General features: G+C 39.9%; 2 protein-coding genes and 1 long non-coding RNA gene across 4 annotated transcripts; 2 read left to right on the forward strand and 1 right to left on the reverse strand.

The window, feature by feature from the left end:
• Nucleotides 1-3,195: 3,195 nt before the first annotated feature.
• Nucleotides 3,196-12,407, reverse strand: LOC148692918 (uncharacterized). Of its 2 annotated transcripts, none has more exons than XR_015953637.1 (4): nucleotides 12,135-12,407; nucleotides 11,930-12,040; nucleotides 11,333-11,399; nucleotides 3,196-3,366 (listed from the first exon to the last, which is right to left on the reverse strand). It is a non-coding gene; the product is annotated as an uncharacterized LOC148692918 (long non-coding RNA). The 2 variants fall into 2 exon arrangements; XR_015953636.1 differs by lacking the exon at nucleotides 3,196-3,366 and adding an exon at nucleotides 10,329-10,531 and having other exon boundaries at nucleotides 12,135-12,406.
• A 975-nt stretch (nucleotides 12,408-13,382) lies between these two features.
• Nucleotides 13,383-14,539, forward strand: LOC137743457 (zinc finger A20 and AN1 domain-containing stress-associated protein 3). Its single transcript, XM_068483349.2, has 2 exons — nucleotides 13,383-13,727; nucleotides 13,872-14,539. Exon 2 carries the CDS (start codon nucleotides 13,887-13,889, stop codon nucleotides 14,370-14,372), a length of 486 nt encoding a protein of 161 aa, XP_068339450.1. The 5' UTR covers nucleotides 13,383-13,727; nucleotides 13,872-13,886; the 3' UTR covers nucleotides 14,373-14,539.
• Nucleotides 14,540-23,090: 8,551 nt separating this feature from the next.
• Nucleotides 23,091-25,062, forward strand: LOC137743837 (beta-1,6-galactosyltransferase GALT29A-like). The gene has a single exon (XM_068483770.2). It carries the CDS (start codon nucleotides 23,592-23,594, stop codon nucleotides 24,867-24,869), a length of 1,278 nt encoding a protein of 425 aa, XP_068339871.2. The 5' UTR covers nucleotides 23,091-23,591; the 3' UTR covers nucleotides 24,870-25,062.
• Nucleotides 25,063-25,535: the final 473 nt, after the last annotated feature.

The raw sequence follows: 25,535 nt of genomic DNA on the forward strand, positions 1-25,535 counted from the left end.
CTTCTACGTATTCTTCAACACTACAAATTTATTGCTACGGTGGTGTTTGGTATCAATTAAAGACATGTGGAAGTTTTTGCTCGTACTTTTATTTTATTAACACATAATACCATATAATTATGAACTCGTATCATGTAAATTGTTCTCGTATTCCTCACCATAATCGGCCAGACATAACAATCAACGCACACGTAATTCCACACAAGATTTTGCCATGCATGTGACACTGTTATATCTAACAAATAACAATCAATGATAACATGTGTTGCCACCTCCGCCCTTCACCACCTCTGTGTCTCTGCCTCTCTTTCCCGGCGGAGATAATCCTAATCTCTCATCTTGCTCACGGGCGGAGCCACCCACAAGGCTAAGGTGGGTTGTAGTCCAGGGAGTTTTTTATGAGTGTAATGTTATTCACACACTTATTCTTATTTTTCACACATCTCTTTCAATTTTCGGCCTTCAAATTGAATGAATTGAAGAAGATCAATGGAAAAAAAAAAATTAATAAGGGTGTATGGGAAGTAAAAATGGGTGTGCAAATAGCAATATCCTTTTTAAACATATGCTTTAATAGCTTATGTTAATGCATGTAGCCTATATAGCCCACTCAATTCCAATATTATTCATGTATATTTACTAGAGGATAGGTAATAAATTATATTTTTTATGCTAAAAAATAACAAATTAGTTCCATCTCCCCTCCCTCCTTTTATCCTATATGTTAAAGAAAAGACCATTTATCCTATGTGATTTAGCCACTATGCTTCTTACTCAAGAAAAGAAAAAGAATTTCTTTTTTAGTCCACCATTAAATTCCTACCTCCGCAATTCCTTACTTTTCATTGTAATTTTCCAATGAATGTAACATTTGGTACGTTATTAATTTCTTTATTTACTTATACTAGATTTATTTAGTAGGTTAATTATTTATTTGGTCCTTAACTTTGTCAGTTAGGGTTATGATTTTGAGAATAGTTTATATTCTATGGTTGTTCTTTTATATTGATCATTATATAAGCAAAAATAAATAAACATATCATTTTATGAAACTAATTTCAGCTAGCCCACCCAACAAAAAAAATCCTAGCTCTGTCCTTGCTCTCGCTGTCAAAAAACACACACCCACTAAACAAAAAAAAAAAAAAAAATTAAAGTTATAGGATTACCGTGTCAGAGCTATAATCCAACTTCAATCCACCTCAAACCCATTCCAAACTCCAGCTCCCTTTCTCTGCCTCTCTTCCCTTCTGTTTCTCTCACGCGCCCAACAACCCCTTTTTCCCTCTTGCTCCTTTTTTCCCTCCCTAGACGAAAGATACCAACTCAATAAAAAAAATTTAAAAATTTTCAATTGCACCGGTCATAACAATTCGATTATACTCCTAAGTTCATCCCTTCTCAACCATTATATAGTTGTCCGCACAGATGGTCAAAACATTTTGTCCTCACCTTGAATCGCCCAAAGACCTAATATGTCTTTACATTCTAGATTATTCTTCATCATCTTTTACATACTTCTAGAGACCACAAATCTACCGTCACAGTGACGTTTTATTAATCAAATTAAAATATGTGAAAGCGTTTGTCATACTCTCATTCTATTAAAACTAAACATCATGCGATAATAAATTCGTCATGTGTAAGCCATTCTCGTATTTCTTGCCGTAATCGGCCGCACATAACAATCAGTACACATGTAACTCCATACAAGATTTTGTCGTGCATGTGACACCGTTATATCCAATAAATAACAGTCAAGGATTATGATTACGAGCGTTGCCACTTGCAACCAGTAGTAGGCTTTGTAACTTTCAATGGCCAGCAACACCCGGATGATAAAAATTCAACCCCGGGACCCACTCCAGCCCCCCCACCAAGGCCCACATGAAAACGATACGAGCGGCCGGGTCGGGCCATACCGCGCTGGTCCAAATTGGCATGCGAATACACTATCAAAAGCCCTGCCGTGGCCTAAACGACTTCCACCAATTTGATTAAATAATTATCTATTCTATTTCTACTAATTAATAAAACACTCATTGTCAACAAAATTTTTATAAAATTACCAGTTTAACTTTCTAATTAAAACATGAATAAGAAATATGGGGTAAAAATGTAATTTCACAAAATCAAATTTTACTGTTTTTTTTTTTTTTTCAAAACCTCACATGCATGTGATCCTAACATATCTCTAATTATTATAAAAAAAATAAAAACTTCCCACTCTCACATTCTCTATCACTCCCTTCCTCTCTCCTTCTATTTCAAAAACAAAAATAAAAAATTTTCTCGCACACTTTATGTGTGCCCATATGCTAGTACTATTATTAAGAGAGTCCTCATTGTCAACTTTTTTCCCCTTTTTTTCCTATTTTTCCCTCACTTTTGATACATATTATTAACAAAAATGAGGGCAAAATAGTAATTTTGCACCTTTTGACAAAATGACAATCCTTATTTTACCCTCTTTTTTTTTAGAAAATGACAATCATATACTTATTTTTCCAATTTTACCCTCATTTTAGATACACAATATTTACATAAGGAGGACAAAATAGAAAAAAAAAAAAGGGAAAAAAAGTTGACAAAGAGGTTTCTCTTAATACCACTTTTCGTACATAATATTTACATAAGGAGGACAAAATAGGAAAAAAAGGAGAAAAAAGTTGACAATGAGGCTTCTCTTAATAATAGTATAGTACATAAAAAAAATATGCACTTATTAAGAGAAATTGTTCACACACACAAAATGTGTGCTCTCTGCTAGTTATCTATACAATAAAAAAAATAAAAACTGGTGACTTTGCTACGGTTGTCCACCCTTTCAAGGTCCGGGAAGATTTACATTTCAGTCTCCCCTGATTATCATCGTGGGATTGACCAGCGCTGAGATTACATTCAAAACGTACCATGTAAAATACAAGTCTGGAATTTATCATAGACTACTGAGCCACCCATAGTAGTAGATCTAGCAATTTCTTACACGACATGTTAACACGACAAGAAAATAACAGGTTTCGGATCAACACGATAACTAATCGGGTCATTATTGGGTCACACTGACACACCCCGACCGAGATCGGAGCGTGCTGGCCGTCACACAAAGGTGACGTAGCCATGTGCACGTGCGGAAGCTAATAAAGTAATGATATATAAGTACGAATAATTAAAAACTAAACTAGCAAACAAAGTACTAAATAAGTGCTAGCGTGTGAGTCACAAATTCAGAGCCAGACAACAGCAGTCCAAAAGAAGAATATGCAACAATAGTTCACCCGAAGGTGACCCTACAATGATAGGTGTCTGTCAGAAGTGCCGAACAAGCCCTCTGGGAAACCACCGGAACTGCTACTCAACTAGAACCTGGAGGGGCGCAAAACAAAAGTGTGAGTGGGCAAAAACAAAGCTTTCGAAAACCATTTATAAAATACTTTCTAACCCCTCGCCGTAAAACCTGTATACTTCCCAGAAAATATATACACATAATACATATGCCAAATATGCTCAAAGGTATATCAATCATGCTCGATAATATGCCATGCCGAAATCTCATAACGATATGCAAGTGCCCAGGTATAAACATATCAATATCATGTAATCTGCCAGCCGGAGTCACCTAACGTGACCTGTACGGCTGCATCTAGAGCTCAAATCTCAATCTCAATATCTAAACCTGCCCACGAGTCGGAACCACCTAAAGTGGTCTGTACGACAGGCCTGGGTGTAAACAAGTGCTACGATCACGTGAAGACTGGGCGAATAATCGCAGGTCACCTACGAGTCGGAACCACCTAAAGTGGTATGTACGACAGGACTATGCACTTACCTTGAATCCAAGGTAAGCATAAGGTGCGGGAGGTGAACATCACGTGAATGACTGTGCCTTGGCCACGGGCGGGAGCACTAACACCGGGGGTGCAGGTTATGAGCTCTCTAACTATCTCAAACCATTACTGAAACATAAACATGAACAACGCTTACCTGGCACTTACCTGTGCGTCCACAGCACCCAATATGCATATGTATAAATATATGCAACTAATAACGTACCCAACGATGCACGAAAAACGATAATGTAATGCATGGCATAATGAATAAACATTTATTCAAGTTCTAGGAAAATATAGTATATAGGTATATACGGAAAACCAAAAGCCCACTCACTGGTATGTAGAAGGGTCGTAGCCCCCCTGCCTCGCGTGTGCACGCTCGTCCTCGGGGTACGTGTCACCTATATGCGAAATAGCTATAAAAACGTTAACTTTAAAGCACATAACCAACTCCTCGTAATAACTTCTCATACATTGCTCAAATTGGACAAATGAATATACCAACGTGCTCTACACAACCTCAGGATCACAACTATATTTTTAAAATAATTTTTGGACCCCTCACGCGCCCCCACGCGCCGAAATAGGCACAGACCTACGCGCCCCCACGCGCGGCCACGTGCCATGCACACTGACGGTGTCAATTGACGCCGTCAGGAATATTCCGTCAAAATTCCGGAATATTCCGTTAAACCTAACCGGATACCGTTACTGCTGTTAGGAATATTCCGTTAAACTTAACGGAATATTCCTGTTTCTTCTCCAGTCTACCCTCGCCGGACTCCGGTCACCGGAAAACTGGGAAAACTTCAAACTCACTATTCTCCTTCGTTTTTCAACCATTTTCTATGATTCTTGTACCAAAAGAAAGCCCTAGACTAGTAGAATCACGCTATACAACTTTTAAAAGCTAAAAACCACGCGATCGTACCTGTCACAAAAGTCAAAACTCGGCCAACTTCGAACCAAGCTTTTCTGACATCCACTTCCGTCCAACGATACACTCCGAGGTTCCTTGGGACCTCACGAACACAACTACAAGCTTCAAAAGTCCAAAAACAAGCTAGAATAAGTTTGCATGAACAGTACACAAATCAGAGCTTATGAAATCGACGTGAAAACGTCGAAGTTCCTACCTGAAAATGGTATATTCGTGCTCCCCTCGACCTCACGATCACAACTGCACCCTTGGTTTCCTCGATCTGCTACAGTATAATGGTTCTTGGTGTGTGTCCGTACGTTTACAGTGGAAATGGGAGCTCGGGGGAGAGAGAGACAGGGAGAAGACAGAGGGGGAGAGATAGGGACAGTGTATGTGTGTGTGTGTGTGTGGCCCAACACATGCCAACACCACACTACCCACCAACAGAATAACGAAACGAACTAGGGGCTAAAATGTCATTTCACTAGTACGTTTTAATAATCCCGGGACGGGATGTCACAACCTTCCCACCTTAAAAGAATTTCGTCCCGAAATTCAAAACAACCAAGTATAACCCCTAGTGGTCAAAGAACAATCGAGGATACAAATCCCTCATCCGATCTTCTGTCTCCCACATAGCTTCCTCAACTGAATGATTCCTCCATAAAACTTTCACTAAGTTCACCGTCTTGTTCCTCAGAACCTTCTCCTTCCAATCAATGATCGTCACCGGTTCCTCGTCGTACGTCAAATCTGGATTAATCTCTAATGGTTGAGGAGGTATCACGTGAGATGGATCAGCAACATAGTGTCGGAGCATAGACACGTGAAAAACATTATGCATTCTAGCCAACTCCGGAGGCAACTCCAACCTGTAAGCTACCTCACTAACTCGTTCTGTGACCATGTATGGTCCGATGTACCTGGGGCTCAACTTCCCCTTCTTTCCGAATCGCACAACACCTCTCCACGGTGAAAGCTTCAAAAATACCCAATCTCCGACCTCATACACTCTGTCCGTAGCATGCCGATCCGCTAAACTCTTTTGCCTGTCTTGAGCTGCTTTCAGGTTAGACTTAATTACCTGAACATTCTGAGTAGTCTCCTCGACAATCTCCGGACCCACTAAAACTCTTTCTCCAACCTCTGACCAACACAACCGTGTACGACAAGCTCTGCCATACAAGGCCTCAAATGGCGACATACCAATGCTCGAATGAAAACTGTTGTTGTAGGCAAATTCTATCAGATCTAACCGCTGGTGCCAAGCATCACCAAATTGCAACACCGAAGCTCGCAGCATATCCTCCAAAGTCTGAATAGTTCTCTCTGACTGCCCGTCTGTCTGTGGATGATATGCCGTACTGTAAAGTAATCTCGTGCCCAAAGCTTCCTGGAAAGCCACCCAAAACTTCGATGTGAATCGTGGGTCACGATCCGAGACAATACTCACTGGGACACCATGATACTTCACCACCTTCGAGATAAACAACTCCGCTAAACGGCTCAAAGAATACTTCTCTCTCACTGGAATAAAATGAGCCGACTTAGTGAGCCGATCAACGATTACCCAAATGCCGTCAAAGCCATTTTGTGTACGCGGCAACTTGTACACAAAATCCATAGTGATATTTTCCCATTTCCACTCTGGAACGGGAAGCGGCTGCAATAATCCAAACGGCTTCTTCCTCTCTACTTTAACTTGCTGACAAACAGCACATCTGCTCACATACTCGGCTATCTCCCTCTTCATACCCGGCCAATAATAAAATGGTCGAATGGTATGATACATTTTGGTAGCTCCTAGATGCATGGCGTAAGCCGAGATATGTGCTTCATCAAGAATTTCTTTCTTCAACTCCATACTATTAGGCACGAACATTCTACCCTCTAGCATCAACATGCCATCCGAATCACTAACTCCGAGGCCTCGCCTCCTTCCTTGCTCTCGAGCTTGAATAAGTTCTTGAGTCTCCTGATCAGCTACCTGAACTTCAAGCACCCGATCAATAAGAATTGGCCTAACTTGGAAATTAGCAAGTAGCGCCACTTCTCGATCTTCGGCTTCTAGCCTTACTCCCGTAGCACGCAAGTCCACCAAAAGAAGAGCACGACTAGCGTACAACGCATTAATACGGCCCTGTGACTTCCTACTAAGTGCATCAGCCACTACGTTCGCACGATCAGGATAATAATCAATTGTGCAATCGTAATCGCTGAGCAACTCCAACCACCTCCGCTGACGAAGATTAAGCTCCTTCTGAGTAAAAAGATATTGGAGACTCTTGTGATCTGTAAAGATCCTGCACTTCTCTCCGTAAAGATAGTGTCTCCATAACTTCAACGCAAAAATGATAGCAGCCAACTCCAAATCATGTGTAGGGTAATTCAACTCATGGGGTTTCAATTGCTGCGAAGCATAAGTAATCACCCTACCATGCTGCATCAATACACATCCCAGACCATTCAAGGAAGCATCGCTATAAACCTTGAAATCACCACTATCGTCTGGGAATGCCAAAACAGGCGCATGAGTGAGACAATGCTTCAACTGCTGGAAACTCTGCTCACACCTATCATCCCACTCAAAATTAACATCCTTCCTCGTTAATCTCGTCAGTGGCAAGGCAATCACCGAAAAATCCTTAACAAATCTCCGATAATACCCCGCCAAACCAAGGAAACTTCTCACCTCAGTGACGGTTCGCGGTTGCTCCCAACTCTCCACAGCTGCCACCTTCTGAGGGTCAACCAGAATACCCTGAGCAGAAATGATGTGCCCCAAGAACGCAACTTGATCTAACCAGAACTGGCACTTGCTAAACTTAGCATATAGCTGGTGTTCCCTCAACCTCTTCAACACCAAAGTAAGATGTCGAACATGCTCCGTTTTCGACTTAGAATACACCAGAATATCGTCAATGAAGACAATAACAAATCTATCCAGATAAGGCTGAAACATCCGGTTCATTAAATCCATAGAGGCAGCTGGTGCATTCGTCAACCCAAATGGCATAACCAGAAACTCGTAATGACCGTAACGAGTCCTGAACGCCGTCTTAGGGACATCATCCCTACTAATCTTCAACTGATAGTAACCAGACCTCAGGTCAATCTTAGAGAACACACAAGCACCTCTCAGCTGATCGAACAAATCATCGATACGAGGCAATGGATAACGGTTTTTAATCGTTACTCGATTCAGTTGCCTGTAGTCGATGCACAGCCTCAAAGTTCCATTCTTCTTTCTCACAAACAACACTGGAGCGCCCCAAGGCGAAGTACTAGGCTGGATAAATCCCTTATCCACTAACTCCTGCAGCTGAACTTTCAATTCCCTTAACTCCGCGGGAGCCATACGATAAGGAGTTAAAGAAATAGGATTAGTACCTGGAATCAACTCAATAGTGAACTCCACATCTCGATCTGGGGGTAAACCAGGTAAATCCTCGGGAAAAACATCAGGGAAGTGTCTGACCACTCTCACATCCTCCACTCTGTTATGAACAGCCTCATTTAGCACCACATGAGCTAGATACCCCTGACAACCCTTAGATAACAACTTTTTCGCTCGCAGCGCCGAAATAACGCCATATCTTACCCCACTCTGCTCACCAACAAAAGTAACCACAGGTAGTCCAGGTCGGTGAAACGTAACTACTTTCCCGTAACAGTCAATGTTAGCACGATAGAAATGTAACCAATCCGTGCCTAGAATCACATCAAAGTCCACAATATCTAACGGGATAAGATCGGCTGACAGAGCAACACCCTCTACGATCACTGGACATCCTGGGTACACACAATCTATAACGCAACTCTCTCCTCTAGGCATAACAAACTCTAAATCATATCCTAGAGGTGTGGGGCGAGGTTGCGTCATTTGAGCAAACGTATGAGAAATTACGGAATGTGTAGCTCCACAATCAATTAAGACTCTAGCAAAACAACCAAGAATGTTCAACGTACCCATAATCAAGTCTGGGTTGTTCTGAGCGTCCTGCAGAGAAATATTGTGAAGACGCCCATGTCCCTGCTGACGCCCGCCGCGGCCTCTGCTCGCCTGAACGCCGCGTCCCTGAGCACCACGCCCTTGACTGGGCTGACCCGACTGTCTCGAAGACCCAGCACTGCTAGTGGCAATCTCCCCCTGCTGATACTGTCCTCCCTGATACCACTGAGAACCACCCGCTGGAGCTGGAGGATACGGCATATAGCCGCCCGAATACTGAGGATAGCCACCCTGGGAATAGGGATCCTAGGGATACTGATACTGCCCCAGAGCATAAGGGACAGCATCACCCTGATAGTGGTATGCACCACCTCGACCCGTCTGGCCGTAGCTACTAGGACCCTGGATCTGCTGGAGTGGTGCAGGTGGTGGCATAAAGGTCTGCTATGGTTTCTGCTGCTGCTGACCCTGGGGACAATTCGCCGCTCTATGTCCCACATGTCCACATGTGAAGCAACCGTTGCTACCACGTCTACACTCACCGAAATGCCGGTTGTTACACCTGCGGCAAATAGGGGCTCTGCCTCGACCACCATCGCCCTGCCTCTGGCCTCTAGCGCCACCAGAAAATCTACCTTCACGACCCTGTCCAGTGGCACTGAAGCCACCACTCGAAGAACTCAAGCTAGCACCACCCCTCTTGAAGTTCTGAGTCTGACGGGGCCCGAGCGATGCCTGACCTTTGCCTTTGTCATCTTTCTTCTGGTTGTTGTCCTTCTCTTCATCAGTGTCGCTCGACATATTCTCAGAGTCCTCGATCCTCAACAGTATCTCATAGAAGTCTCGGTAAGTCTCGCAGTGGACAGTAGTCGCCATAGAACGCCACTTCGTCCTGGTGCCCAAACGGAAAAGACGAAGCATCTCCGCCGGATTACCAGCGACATCAGGATGGTAACGAGACAAGTCCGTAAACTTACGGTAGTACTCATTCGCTGACATCTTCCGCTGTTTTAGCTCGGTAAACTTCTGCTTCTTACGGTCAATGTACTCAGGGGGCACATACCTTCTCTTGAACAAATCCGTAAAAACATTCCAATCAGTCCTCTGATCCGGAGTCAACCTACGAAGCTCCTACTCCCACCAAGCTGCCGACTCCGTATCCAGAAACCATGAGGTCGTCTCGACCCACCTCTCCATAGGCAAGTTCCCCTGATTATGCAGCACACGGAAAGTCTTCTCTATGTGTTCTAGCCAGCGCTCTGCGCCCTCGTGCCCCTCACTACCCTTAAATTTATCCAACTTCAGATTGTACATAGTCTCCAGAGGAGTCCTCTGGGGAGGGCGCAACACAGACTGAAGGGCTGTAGCAAAAACTTCCCCCAACTGAGCAACATCGGGGAAGTTAGACTCAGAAGTACGACGTGGTTCCCGACGAGGCGGCATAATTCTGACAGAAGACACCAAAACCATTAGAATACTCATAAGGACACAGGATTGCCAAACCTGGCTCTGATACCAAACTGACACACCCCGACCGAGATCGGAGCGTGCTGGCCGTCACACAAAGGTGACGTAGCCATGTGCACGTGCGGAAGCTAATAAAGTAATGATATATAAGTACTAATAATTAAAAACTAAACTAGCAAACAAAGTACTAAATAAGTGTTAGCGTGTGAGTCACAAATTCAGAGCCAGACAACAGCAGTCCAAAAGAAGAATATGCGACAATAGTTCACCCGAAGGTGACCCTACAATGATAGGTGTCTGTCAGAAGTGCCGAACAAGCCCTCTGGGAAACCACCGGAACCGCTACTCAACTAGAACCTGGAGGGGCGCAAAACAAAAGTGTGAGTGGGCAAAAACAAAGCTTTCGAAAACCATTTATAAAATACTTTCTAACCCCTCGCCGTAAAACCTGTATACTTCCCAGAAAATATATACACATAATACATATGCCAAATATGCTCAAAGGTATATCAATCATGCTCGATAATATGCCATGCCGAAATCTCATAACGATATGCAAGTGCCCAGGTATAAACATATCAATATCATGTAATCTGCCAGCCGGAGTCACCTAACGTGACCTGTACGGCTGCATCTAGAGCTCAAATCTCAATCTCAATATCTAAACTTGCCCACGAGTCGGAACCACCTAAAGTGGTCTATACGACAGGCCTGGGTGTAAACAAGTGCTACGATCACGTGAAGACTGGGCGAATAATCGCAGGTCACCTACGAGTCGGAACCACCTAAAGTGGTATGTACGACAGGACTGTGCACCTACCTTGAATCCAAGGTAAGCATAAGGTGCGGGAGGTGAACATCACGTGAAGGACTGTGCCCTGGCCACGGGCGGGAGCACTAACACCGGGGGTGCAGGTTATGAGCTCTCTAACTATCTCAAACCATTACTGAAACATAAACATGAACAACGCTTACCTGGCACTTACCTGTGCGTCCACAACACCCAATATGCATATGTATAAATATATGCAACTAATAACGTACCCAACGATGCACGAAAAACGATAATGTAATGCATGGCATAATGAATAAATATTTATTCAAGTTCTAGGAAAATTTAGTATATAGGTATATACGGAAAACCAAAAGCCCACTCACTGGTATGTAGAAGGGTCGTAGCCCCCCTGCCTCGCGTGTGCACGCTCGTCCTCGGGGTACGTGTCACCTATATGCGAAATAGCTATAAAAACGTTAACTTTAAAGCACATAACCAACTCCTCGTAATAACTTCTCATACATTGCTCAAATTGGACAAATGAATATACCAACGTGCTCTACACAACCTCAGGATCACAACTATATTTTTAAAATAATTTTTGGACCCCTCACGCGCCCCCACGCGCCGAAATAGGCACAGACCTACGCGCCCCCACGCGCGGCCACGTGCCATGCACACTGACGGTGTCAATTGACGCCGTCAGGAATATTCCGTCAAAATTCCGGAATATTCCGTTAAACCTAACCGGATACCGTTACTGCCGTTAGGAATATTCCGTTAAACTTAACGGAATATTCCTGTTTCTTCTCCGGTCTACCCTCGCCGGACTCCGGTCACCGGAAAACTGGGAAAACTTCAAACTCACTATTCTCCTTCGTTTTTCAACCATTTTTTATGATTCTTGTACCAAAAGAAAGCCCTAGACTAGTAGAATCACGCTATACAACTTTTAAAAGCTAAAAACCACGCGATCGTACCTGTCACAAAACTCAAAACTCGGCCAACTTCGAACCAAGCTTTTCTGACGTCCACTTCCGTCCAACGATACACTCCGAGGTTCCTTGGGACCTCACGAACACAACTACAAGCTTCAAAAGTCCAAAAACAAGCTAGAATAAGTTTGCATGAACAGTACACAAATCGGAGCTTATGAAATCGACGTGAAAACGTCGAAGTTCCTACCTGAAAATGGTATATTCGTGCTCCCCTCGACCTCACGATCACAACTGCACCCTTGGTTTCCTCGATCTGCTACGGTATAATGGTTCTTGGTGTGCGTCCGTACGTTTACAGTGGAAATGGGAGCTCGGGGGAGAGAGAGACGGGGAGAAGACAGAGGGAGAGAGATAGGGACAGTGTATGTGTGTGTGTGTGTGTGGCCCAACACATGCCAACACCACACCACCCACCAACAGAATAACGAAACGAACTAGGGGCTAAAATGTCATTTCACTAGTACGTTTTAATAATCCCGGGACGGGATGTCACACACACGATAATAACCCGTTAATAACGGGTCGTTAACAGGTTTATAAGAGAATGACACGTGGGTAACTTGTTTCGACACGATAAGAAAAAAATTATTTTGATGATTTTAATTTTTTAAACTACTAAAAAAAAACTTAGTATAAAATACAATATATATAATGAATATGTATATATTGTTTATTAATTATTATTCTATATAAATTTTAAAATTTAAGTTTTATTTATTTATTTATTTTTATAGTGTATTAAAAATCATAAAACACATTAAAAATAAAAATATCAAGTAATTTAAAAATACTAAACATATTAAAAATTATAATAATTAATTTACATGTGCGAAAAATATGAAAAAAAATATGCAAACGCTCGTAGTCAATGCGCATCCCTTACGCTTTGAGGATGGGTATATGATCGTTTGAATTTTTAAAACCATACAAACTCTCATGAATAGTATTTTGAAGGGAGTTCAAAATAAACAAAATTCATAATCATTAATGTATAAGTCTGAAAGATATGAAAGCATAATAAATGTTTATAATTGCATTCTTAACGCTGAGACGATGATTACATGGTCGTTTAGATTTTTAAAACTATCCAAATCTCATGAACAATGTTTTTTATTTGAGTGCAAAATTAATAATAATTATTGTAGAAGTGTGAAAATTGTAATCACTACTAATGAAAAGCGTTACAACTTTCATGAACGGGTCGGGTCATATTACCTAATAATATTAACGGGTTGATTTCGGGTCGGGTCATATTACCCGTTTACTTTAATGGGTATTACACGACACGACCTATTAAGTTATTGGGTATGAAACGAAAATGACACGAATGTCAGGTCAACATAATAGTTAAATAATTAATTACCAAGGAATTTTTAATTAATTATTTGAAAACTTGAATGGCCTCAATAAAAACCCCTTTTTTTTAATAATTTACGCGCATTAAAAAGAAACAGATGTTTAACCAAAAAAAAATACAGATTGGGAGAGGAAACCAGCGGTTGGTTGGAGAGAAAAAAAAAAAAAAAAAAAAAAGGAGAGAGAAAGAGAGAAGCTCTCTGGAATTTTCTTTCCTTTGAGGACCAGGAATCCCAATCCCAAGGGACCGCCTGGTTTTCCTTTTTCTCCTCTTTCTTCTTTGTTTTTGTTGTCTTTGCTTTCCTCTCAATAAATACATTCACCCTTACAATTCTCTTGGGTTTTCTCTCCTCCTCTTCTTTCCAAATTCGTCAACAAACGAATCGATTCTGCGATCGCGTTCTTAATTCCGTGTCCAAAACAGGTATTTTGTTTGTGTTATTAATTGGATCTGTTTGTTTTGGGCGAAAATTTGTATGATTTGTCGAGATTTTGGTCGGATTCGGATATTTGATCCGGAAATTTTTTGAATAATTGTTTTGTTTTCCTTATTGTTTTGGGATTGCAGAGGATTGAGATCGTAATGGCGGAAGAGCATCGCTGCCAGCCACCGCAACTATGCGTTAATAACTGCGGCTTTTTCGGAAGTCCGACGACGCAGAATTTGTGTTCCAAATGCTACCGTGACTTGCAGCTCAAGGAACAACAGGCGCTCGCGCTCAACCAAACTTTGATCTCCTCCTCTTTTTCCCCCTCTTCCTCATGTCCGCTTTCATCTCCGCTGGTCTCCGTCTCGCCCACGCACGAGGCACGGGTGGAGCGTGTGATTGAAGCGAAGGAAGAAGAGAAGGAGGCGGCGCCGTCGGCAGGGGCGCATGCAAACAAGTGCATGACGTGCCGGCGGCGCGTAGGGTTGATGGGGTTCCAGTGCAGGTGCGGGATGACGTTCTGTGGGACCCACAGGTACCCGGAGCAGCACGCGTGCGGGTTCGATTTCAGAGGGATGGGAAAGGAGCAGATCGCCAAGGCCAACCCGGTCGTCAAGGCGGAGAAGCTGCAGAAGATCTGAGAGGAGGCGGCCGTCAATATCGTTATTGTCAGGGTTGTAATGGTCATTTTACTTTTCGTGGTTTGGGAAATTTGGGTCGGGGTTGGTTGGCGAGTGGTGTGGGAGGGATAATGCTATTGCTTGGTCATTGTAAATATTTAATCATAATTTAATGGTTTCTGGTTTTATTCTTTGACAGCATGGTTTTAAACTATGTTAGTGGTTCATTTAACAAAATTTATCGTTTGATAAAAAAAATAAAAAAAATATTCATATTCATTATGTAATCGCCTAAATTGACGTCTTGACGTCTCATCTCCCAAAACAACACACACTTGAGGGAAAAGTACTAAAACCCAATACTCCAAGAGCATGTCTATAGGAATGAAAGGGTATGGTGCTCTTCAATTTTGGGTCGGTAAGAAATAAAAATGAGTGTGAATCATACTACCCATTCTCTTCTAGCACTTGCATGAATCCAAACATACACGCACTTGGATTAGTATCAAATGAAGACTAGACGTGACCTCTCGCTTTGCAGTTGAGACACTTCTGTCAAACTCGTGTACTGGATACGTGTAATCCAACGCAACGAACCTCGTTAACTAAGCAGAATATTGAGCCTAGTGGCTTAGCAAAGCGAAGCACCTTCCTTAAAACCTAATAAGACCTACTCCAACATTTGGAGAAGAACTCAAATTTTAAGTTTTAAATTTATCCCAACTTGCTCCAACCATTGGGCCAAATTTAAGTTAAAACTCAAAACTCATTTATGGGCAAATTTAGCTTGAGATTTCCTGGGTTAGTGTGGCTGACCCATTATATATATATATATATATAGTTTTATATTTATAAATTAATTGAATCCAAAAATAAGATCTAATTTGATCAAATCCAATAGTAAAATATATATATATATATATATATCTAACGGTCCAAATTTAAATTTAATGGCTAAAGTAATTAAAAAAATTTATTTTATGTGTTTCATATTCTTTAGTAATGTTTCACGGGTTTCATGGTATCGGTTTAGTGATTTTTAATATTTATTGGAATCTAAATATTTTAAAGTTAAAATGTTCATAAAATTAAATTAAGATAGTCTACATAATTTTTTTTTTTTAAAGTTACCTTAAGAAAGAAATTATCTGAAATTCATTCTTTAATCATCTTGGGCTAAATATTTAACCTGGAAGGGTTTGAGGAGAAAAATTGTTTTTGGGTTAAAATCTAAAGTTTCTAGGCTAACATTTTTAGATTTTAACCCAAGGATGGAGATGGTCTAAGGCATGATGAATGATTTAGCCTAACATGATTAGACAAGGAACGATTTTGTAGAATCATTAAAGTTTATAACAATCCTTACGATCGTGCCTAGTCGTAACTCGCAAGGCGTTTGATGTAGTTAAGAGCCTTTCCTAAACGCAACTCTTAATTTGATTCTTCCATCATGTCACAAGTCAAACGTCTATTAACTTGATGAGTGAGAGATAAAAGGGTTAAACCAACTAGTCACGAAACGATACAAGTGCTTTAATGAATCGCCTTTAAGTTCAAACTTGCCATTATACATAGACATGCTAATGCAAAGTAATTGTTCATTTACCAAGAAACAAAGAGCTTTTATATTCATTCCATCCGCTAAGTCCTTAGACCATCTCCAAAGGAGATGTCAAATTTTAAACCTAAAATTTAAATTTGAAGGCTTACGTGGCACTTTGGCATCTTTTAAACTTTTGATCTCCAACCGATATGTCAAATTTTAAACATAAAATAATAATTCATATGTATTTTCTTTGCATTGAGAATGGAAAGAAACAAAAGGATAATGGTTTAAATCAATAAAAAATTAATAAAAAGCATTTAATAATTAATTAAAAAAGTTGAAGGTGCTATCAAATTTGGCAGTAAGGGGGAGAGATGTCAATCCATGTCATACCACATCAGATTTAACTTCTCGGTTAGAAAACATTAATACTGTCTTTTGTTACCGTTATTGCTGATTTGAACATTTTGACATCTCCGTTAAAGATGTTCTTAGGCATCAAAGAGCTCTTGACTCACACCACACTGGTGTGACAAAATCTACTACCTTTTCATTTCTTGGTTGCAGGAACACTTGTTCTACGCTTGTGTGAAATTAATTCCTCACAAAATAAGAATCAATTAAATGTGTCGAGCCCTATTTTCTGTTACCAGTCTTGTGATCTCATGAAAGCTCATCGATCCAAGACATTTTTGATCAACAGAAACCAAGTCTCTTGAACCAAAGCTTTAACTTGATTCACAATTACAAAGTCGAGTGCGTAATGTGTATTGCTTGTGAAATTTGGCAATGCAAACGTGAACTCGACAGATTAATGTTTATAAATTGAAGCATACCTTTTTCGCTTTACGTTGATCATACTGTATGGTACAAAGTACAAACTAAAGGACTAGTATAATAAACATTTATCCTAAGAATATATATGGAGAAAGCACATCATCATTTGGAAGAGGACTATAAACTGAAATTTTATGGTCATAGACAAGAAAAGATAGGGAACTGATTTTCACTTTTTTTAACTTCTCATACCTCCTTTTTTATTTTTTTACTGTCGATTGAATAAATCAAACGGAAACAACATACATAAATAAATATAAGTGTGTGTGAGGCTAAAAGGGTGTGTTTTATCATTTTCCTAAAATATTCAATGAGAAAGAATGCACAAATGAACGTTGTTTTTAAGGGCTGGTTTGATATTGCTGTGCTTTGAAAAAAAACTACTTCTGCTGTGCTGTGAGAATAAGTAGCTGTGAAATAAAGCAGCAGAGTGTTTGGTAAACTTTTTTGTAAAAATGTTTTTGAAAAAAAAAAAAGCAGTATTATAGTATTTGGTAAACTTTTATGTAAAACAGATGTGAAAAAAAAGCTGGTTTTTCAAAGCTGAGTTTTGCAGCTTCTTGTTTTTGGCTTTTTTCACCCAAAACTGTGAAAAAAAGCTGAAGCTGAATGTTTACCAAACACAAAAACAGCTCCCAGTTTTTTTTTTATAAAAGCTTTTTTCAGAATCACCTCAATACCAAACCAGGCTTAAATGTGAAAGCTAGTTTGTGGGCCTATGGCTAGAGCTTATTTTTTTAATATAATGATTTTGGAGATGATAATTTAGGATAAGACACACAATTTACGAAATATATATAATTTAATATCAAATTTGTTATTTCAATGTGTCGAACCTAAGAAATTTTACTAAATTGTAGTGCTAGTGGCAATCAGTGGCGAAGCCGCATAAGAGCAAGAAGGTGCGGTCGCACCTCTAATCATTACCCTAAGAGCAAGAATTTGCCCCTCTGATTCCTTTGAACATGCAATGAACGGTTTTGTTTTCTACTTTTTCTACCCAACAACAAGATGATCTTTATTGGGGGACTTTTAGAACGAGGTGGACTTGCGCTTTGACGACGTCCTCTTGTCTCCCTTGGTTCGATTTTGTAGTAAGTCCTGAAATATCTCGAAAGAATTAGCACATCTTAGGAAATATCCCGTTTGGATCTATGACTTGAAGATAGCATGATTAAGCAAATGATGGCTTGCTCAAGTGAGGTATGGTGTGGAAGCTAGAAGTTCATCAGTTTAGCATGTTGACAGAGAGAGAGAGAGAGAGAGAGAGAGAGAGAGAGAGAGAGAGAGAGAGAGTTGACATGGTTGCATGGTGTTCTCTATTGGATAATTTGGATTTCCTAGGGTGGCAGCAAGGCTTACGATGGTTGGAGTATTCAAAGGGAAGCTATGGAAAATACTAAGGTTGCATAGTGATATTTTTTCGGTGTTTCTTTGGCTCTATGTGTTATGCTAAGGGATTGGGGGGTTTCTCTTAAGGTTCACAACCTATATTTGTAGTTCCTTTCCAAGGAATCTCTAGTTAGGGCTTGTTTCTCCCTCCCCTTTCTCCTTAGTTCTCCTATTACCCCCTATTTTGGTGTAAGGAGGCTAGACTCTAAAACCTGTAGCATGTCTTTTTCCCGAGGCGTGGCTTTCCTAGGTCGGCTTTCCACATGCGCTACTTTTGGTTGCGCATCTAATGGCTTTCGCGCATTGAACTTTTGCATAAACTAGGAAGGGAATGTTAGCATTAAATGTCTGTTATGATGGGTTTCATGTGAACTTAGAGCTAGAATCTAGTTTAGTCTTAACTGAGCTGGTTAGCTTGCTAGGGAAATGGGTAAACTAGGCTGGTTCTCTCTCAATACTTGCCTACATGGACCTCAAAGATTATGGGCTTGGATCTTTGCCCCAAACAACCCAAAATCTTCCATAATTTTGACTCCACATAGGCTCAGTAAACTTCCTTAACCATCCACACCATAATTCACTTCATAAGACTCGAGCATGTGACTTGGGCTTGTTTGAGCGTGACAAATAGGCATGGGCATGGGGTAATTTATATAAATTTCTAGCTTAATAACCGTAGCATGGCTTGTCCATGAATATATTCCTTCCTTGATCCGCATCTTTGCATGTATTTAGGTTCTACTTAAGCTTGTATAGCAATTGGGCTTCGAGACTTGATTGGGCTATCATGTGACATTTTTGGGCCTCAACACTCTTCTTCTCTCCAATCACATGACTTCATATGACTGTGACCCCATTTGTTGAGATCTCTCCCGATTTTCAAGAACACCATCAACCATGGTTGGTGACTTTATCAAAAACCCGCCATCCCCATTTCTAATTTTTGCCTTTTCTCTCCAAATATTGAATCTTTCTACTCTTATGCTTGTTGGGTTTTGTTTGTTTGACAGAGTTGATCAAGAGCTTGTATGTGTACGGATTGGATGAGGGGAAGAGAAATAAGGTGGAGAGGGAGTTTGAGATCAGAGAAAATGAGGTGTACATGGAGCTGCCAGTTGCTTCGCTTCTAAGATTGATGAAATTTGCAGCTTCCTAAGTGCTCCAAGGGCATGTCAAATGACTGTTGGGTCTGCATTTTATCATTTCATGAAAATTCACCTCCTGATTTTACACCCATTCCCTCTATTCTTTTAGTCTCCAAGTATCTTTTCTAGCCTAATGAATTTAGTTAGGGGTTGTCATTATTTGTGTTTGTGTTTGAGATGTACTAATTGAAGTATTACCCAATTATGAATTTGTAAAAATGTTGTTAGAATGATTAGCCTGATGTTTAAAAATTGGTTGTCTACATTCTTTGGGACTTTTTGTTATGACCCTCTCCTTGACTACTCCTGACTTCGCCATTGGTGGCAACTATAGATTCTTCTTTAGAAAAAAAAAAAATGAAGAAATTATATTTCTAGCTATATTCTTTTCCTAGTTATTTTTAGGGAATTGTTATTGGCACTCCAAAATTCTCATTCTACACTCCAAACTTTCTATATTTAGAAAGAAAAATACACTTGTGACGAGTGTAGAATGAGATTTTTAGAGTGCCAATAACACTTCTCTATTTTTATACATATGTTATTATCTACAGTTTGAGGGTAGAGGAATGAGTTAAGCCTCATACTGAGCTAACTATAATAATTGATTCGAAATCTTCAAACGGCGAGCATCGAACTTAAAAATAAGTGAGGATGCCATTAGACCTTAAAAAAATTGGCACTCCCTTCCTAGTTACAAATGAATAATATAACTTAAAAAAAAAGTGTTTGAATGGTCCTTTTCATCCCTAACTTAACTTTAGTATCCATTGCACCATAAAAGGCACATTTAGGAAATCTACAACTTTATCCTTCAATGGCCACAAAGTAGAATTCCAAGTTGGTGAAATCTCAATTGACCCATCAAAGCATATTAGGCAATCAAGATGTTGTGGACTGAATCTATTAGCCTTTTTCTATAGCATTAATGGATTAATAACATTTTAAAGTAGATTTAAGAATAATGCCTTTGTGTTAACCCACTCCATACGATATGCTTTATAATATACAAAACCCACCCACCTAAATTATTTCTTCTCAAAATGCTAACCCAACAATGAAAGATTCCTCCATTGAGTCAAAGGCAAATTTGGTGGTTTCTTTCTTGGTTTGTCCTTTGTTTCCACCCTACATTTTGTCGATTTAATTTAATATATGATCTCTAATCTTATATTATTTTATTTTATTTATAATAGTGTAAGTGTCTCTCCTGTCCAAGCAAAAACAAAATAGGTCTCCAGTCACCATCAATTTAAGTGACATCGCCTCCCTAATTGCTATATCAAAATTATTCAACTTTTGTTTGGATGGAAACGATGCACATCTCTTTCGCAAAAGAGGTTGGACCCAACCCAAGGTGACACTCGGTGGCGGTCCCTCTCGGTGGAGGCCCCTCCTCCTCCTTCTCCTCCTCCTCCTCCTTATTGGCATTAACGTTTGATGAGTAAACCTTTTATATAGTTAATAATTTTCAGACGACACCAATTTTATAATTTTAGAGAGGTTATTATTAAAGGTGTACTTAAAAAATATTATATTTTGTTTTAGATCGATGGATACAAAGAATTAAGTTAGTACTGGAACATGTCAATTTTTAAGATATAACAGGAAAGAGAAAGACACCTCATTTCTAAAAGCTAGTGCGTGTATGTATGTATGGATATATGTATGTATGTATGTTATGCTCTCCTTAATGCTTTTCTTTCTAAATAGACTTTATAAATACATATAATATTTTAGTTCATCTTAAATCTTAATTTGTGATATTATATATTTGTGTATTTATTGACAATTGTGAATGCGAGTTTCCTTAAAATAAGATCTAAAAAATTTATAACTTATTATAATGTGAAGTTTATTCTTATACGTAACTAAGTTTGGATTGAGATCAAAACTTTTATGACTAAAAAAAGATTATTCGTTTATAGTTTATAGAGTATCACTACATTTTTATTGAACAATACAATTTTTTCAAGCTCTCAAACCTACTCTTAGTTTCACTCTCCATGATAACAATTAAAGACACAAAAATCAAACACGTTTACGGAAAAAAAAAAAAAAAATTACTTTTAACGAATTTGATGTCAAATTGTCTCTTTAAGGGGTTCTACATGAGATAAATGAGTTGATAATGTCCATTTCACATCAAGAAGTGTCATCTCAATGCAAATCGAGTCTTTAAATGAAAATGGAATGAGGCCTACCTATAATTTAGTATTTTAATATATTTTTTTTACTTCAATCAGATTCGATTTCATGACAACCTTGCTAACGTCTTCATAAAGTTATTGTCAAAGTTAACCTTCCAGGAGCTTGTTCACATTATTAGTATGCTTAAACTATCTGAATTGCATTACTCATAGTTCTCTTAGGCACTTTTGTTGATCACAAGGGAGTATCCGAAGATACTCATTTGACCTTAATGTACCTTTTTTTTCTTCGATCAGGATCATTTTTTCCACTGAATCTTTGCTACCTCGCAAGATTTTAACGTGGCACCTACATTGCATTGGTCATACCCTTGTGTGTGTTTTCTACCGTGTGATACATCTTGAAGATGTCAAGTATTGCATGGCTTATCTTTTTCTCTTCGACCATGGTTTTTTCCCTCTGGATTTTCCTTGTCAAGGTTTTGGTGAAGGTACTCCTATGTGCATCCCCAATTAGACTCATGTGTGCATCACTTGTCTACCAAGACGCTTCATCAACTACTTAGACATTTGTCTAAAGACCTCATTTGACTAGGGAATGTATAGTTAGTACTAGCAAGGGTGCCCGCACGTTGCTGTGGGGATTGAAAATTGTATAACACATGTAGAAGTTCTAAAAAAATTTATATATATATATATATACACACACACATTATACAATACTATTCACATACATGTGCAAATTTATTTACAACTCTATCAACAAGAAAGAACAAAATAGGTGTCCATGGGCAAAATGAAGTTTATGGTTATAAATTGTCAAATTCCGTACTTGTCAAACTTTATTTAGGAAACTTGAACGGTAAAGAATAAAGTGATAAACACACAAAGACGATTCACAATATGAAACCGTTGCTTTACTAATTAAGCAGTTCCCAACAAAATCATGCTTGTTTTGCTGCAAAAGAACAAAGTAGAAAAAGGGAAACAAATATTTATTTCTTTTTTTATATTTTGTAGAAAAAAAAAAAACTAGGAAAACTACACATACTTGCTTAAACCTTTCCTCCCTTTGCTCAGCCTGTCTTTGGAGTAGATTAGACTTGGGCATAAATTCAGAAATTAGTTAAGAATGAAACCCAAAAGTAAATTGCAGTTTATTATTCACATTTCTCTTAGAAAATACTAACAGAATTGTTTCTTAAAATAACAATATGTACATAAGCAGGATTCTGCTTAATTTTCCCTAATTAAAGAAATGGTTTGCACAATTTAGAACCTGATATAACAAAAGCATAACAAAAAAATTTCCAGAACTTGAAGTGCCTTTTGAAAGCTCGGTCCTACTTGGAAAATCCACAAAGGGAAAAATTGTAAACCAATTCTCTCACTCAAAAGAAAAATGGAAATTTAATATGGAAAAAATTGAAATTCTGCGTAATGAAAAGTGGATCAAAACTCAAATAGACCCGACCCCAAATCTCACTTTCCTTGTATTATTCTCACTTTCCTTTTTGCCCTTTTTCCTCGTTCAGCAGATTGATGTGGGGTCCTAAAAAAGCATATAAAGCCCAAATGGACCCGACCCCAAATCCCACCCACTCTCCATCGTTGCTTTGAGCTGCAAAGGAAAAGCAGCCTATAAATTCCTTCCCATTGCAAAAAGGGAAGGAGACCATGCCTCCACTGTTGCACAACCCTCTCCCTCTCCCTCTCCCTCTCCCACTACAAAAACCCTCAACAAATCCAAATCACAGATTTCAACTGCCCAATCAATAACCGTCAATCCACCACCAAATCTAAAGTGGTCAATTTTTTACTGTATCTCCTACACTGCATTGCATCTCCCACAACTCACCAGAAAAAATAAAACCAAACCACCTTTCAAAGTCTCAAGCTTTTCACCTCCGATGGGGTTTGTCACCTGCTGGTTTCTCCAATCCAGTTCTTCTCTGGCAGCACCTCCAAATCCCTCCCAGGTCCAAACCCCACAACCCCTTTAGTATTTAACACTATGAAATTTTCATTTTTCAACCAAATCCCACTTTCCTAACAAATCCCGCACACCCGTTTTGTCACCCTCACTCCCACTGAAACACTCATCAGCAAAATCCCAGATGCAAATCCCATCTGCTTCCCAAATCCCACTCTGAAAATCAAAACTTCCCTAATGCCAAAGTCTGTAGAAAACCAGGATGAACCCAACTCGCAGAGCATCAAGATCTGCACTCCCATCTATTTCTGGCCGCATTTAGCGGCCCCCATCAACCCTTTCAACGATCTCTTCGTTCTTCCCATGAAGCGCTCGGTCCGCCCATTATTCAGCATTCTCCTTCTCATTGTGTTCGCCGCCACGCTGACCTGCCGGAACGCCGTCCGCCATACCTTTGAGCTCGAGAAGAAGGTGCTAATCCAACCGCCAAAGCCGGTGTTCAATGCCACTCTGCTCAGATTCGCCGCCGTTGATGCAGGCGAAGCTGAAGCCAAGAAGGAGATAGAGCAGCTGTTGGAGGGTAACCTTCTCGGACGGTACCGGACTTTTGCTTCGTGGAGGCGATTTAATCACCAGGATATCAGAACAAGGACGTCCGTTGGATTGCCGGTAATGCTCCGCTCTCCTCAGTTCTATCGTTATTGGTTGGATTTTAGGAGGGTTTTGAGTGACTGGTCGAGAAACAAACGGTTTCATGCTGATGTTATGTTGGATTTAGTGAGACTTGTTAGGCAGCCCATCGACAGGCACAATGGCTTGGTGGTTTCAGAGCAACGGCGTTATTCGTCGTGTGCAGTTGTCGGAAACAGTGGGATTTTGTTGAACAGTAATAATGGAGCTCTCATTGATAGTCATGAGGTAGTCATTCGATTGAACAATGCGAGAATTGAGAGTTTTTCGGAGAAAGTTGGGTCGAAAACCAACATTTCGTTTGTAAATAGTAACATTTTGCATTTTTGTGCTAGGAGAGATGGTTGTTTTTGCCACCCTTATGGACTAAATGTGCCAATGATCATGTACATTTGCCAACCGCTGCATTTCTTCGATTACACGATATGCAATGCATTCCACAAAGCGCCTTTGCTCGTGACTGATCCGCGGTTTGATGTGTTGTGCGCGAGGATCGTGAAGTATTATTCGTTGAAACGGTTTGTGGAGGAGACGGGGAAGTCGTTTGAGGAATGGGGGGCGGTTCATGATGGTTCCATGTTTCATTACTCTTCCGGTATGCAGGCTATTATGCTCGCTTTGGGAATTTGTGACAAAGTTAGTGTTTTTGGATTTGGGAAGTCGGATTCAGCTAAGCATCATTACCATACGAACCAGAAGGCCGAGCTTCGGTTGCACGATTATCCAGCGGAATACGCTTTCTATCACGATTTAGTTGAGAGACCGCAGGTAATACCGTTCCTTTCGGAGAAATTCAAGATTCCTCCTGTGGTTGTATATCAGTGACATTATGGTAGTTGAATCAAATGGTTTTGTGGAATTGGGTGGTTTGAATTGTTGTATTGTTGTTGTAATAGTAGTCCAATTGTTGGAGATTTATGTTTTAACACTTTGACCCTCTATATCAAAGATAGTTTTGGGAATTGTCAACTGTAAAATTCGAATTCGAATCCGAATCCCGTTCTGTTTTTTGATTGAATTCGTGAGTTATATGCGTACATAGAAAATCATTGTATTCCGACATTAAAAGCACAAGCATGAATAGAAACCGGCCTCGACGTGTTGAAAACTAAGGTTGTTTTTCTGTTGAGTTGGTTCAGTTGGTTGCCCAATTCTTCCTTTACCATGCTGTCTTCAGCTGGTGTATTTCATTTTGTATTGTCAGTCCCGCGTACACGTTTGATAACCATTTCGCAGTTTTTGCAGTTTTTCAATTTTGGTGCTTAAAATCTGGAGAAAATAAGTGGGGGAGAAAAAGGACGCCATCAACATTCAGTTTTGAAACTTAATTTGCTTTTGTTGAAAGCCCTTGAGCAACTAGGTCTTGTGTCTTGAGGTTGTTTTCAATCGCGGTGCTCATTTGAGGAACTTGTCATATATGACAATGCATTGTTCTGAAAATTCCTGCCTAGATGGCTAGCTACCGTCCGGATTAGTCTTTAGGCATTTAAA

Source organism: Pyrus communis, chromosome 11 (genome assembly GCF_041283825.1).
Source record: "Pyrus communis isolate YQ-2024b chromosome 11, ASM4128382v1, whole genome shotgun sequence".
NCBI lineage: Eukaryota > Viridiplantae > Streptophyta > Magnoliopsida > Rosales > Rosaceae > Pyrus > Pyrus communis.

Excerpts from the sequence above, each read along its gene's own strand:
- LOC137743457 (XM_068483349.2), top strand. The coding sequence starts at position 13,887 with ATGGCGGAAGAGCATCGCTGCCAGCCACCGCAACTATGCGTTAATAAC.
- LOC137743837 (XM_068483770.2), top strand. The coding sequence starts at position 23,592 with ATGCCAAAGTCTGTAGAAAACCAGGATGAACCCAACTCGCAGAGCATC.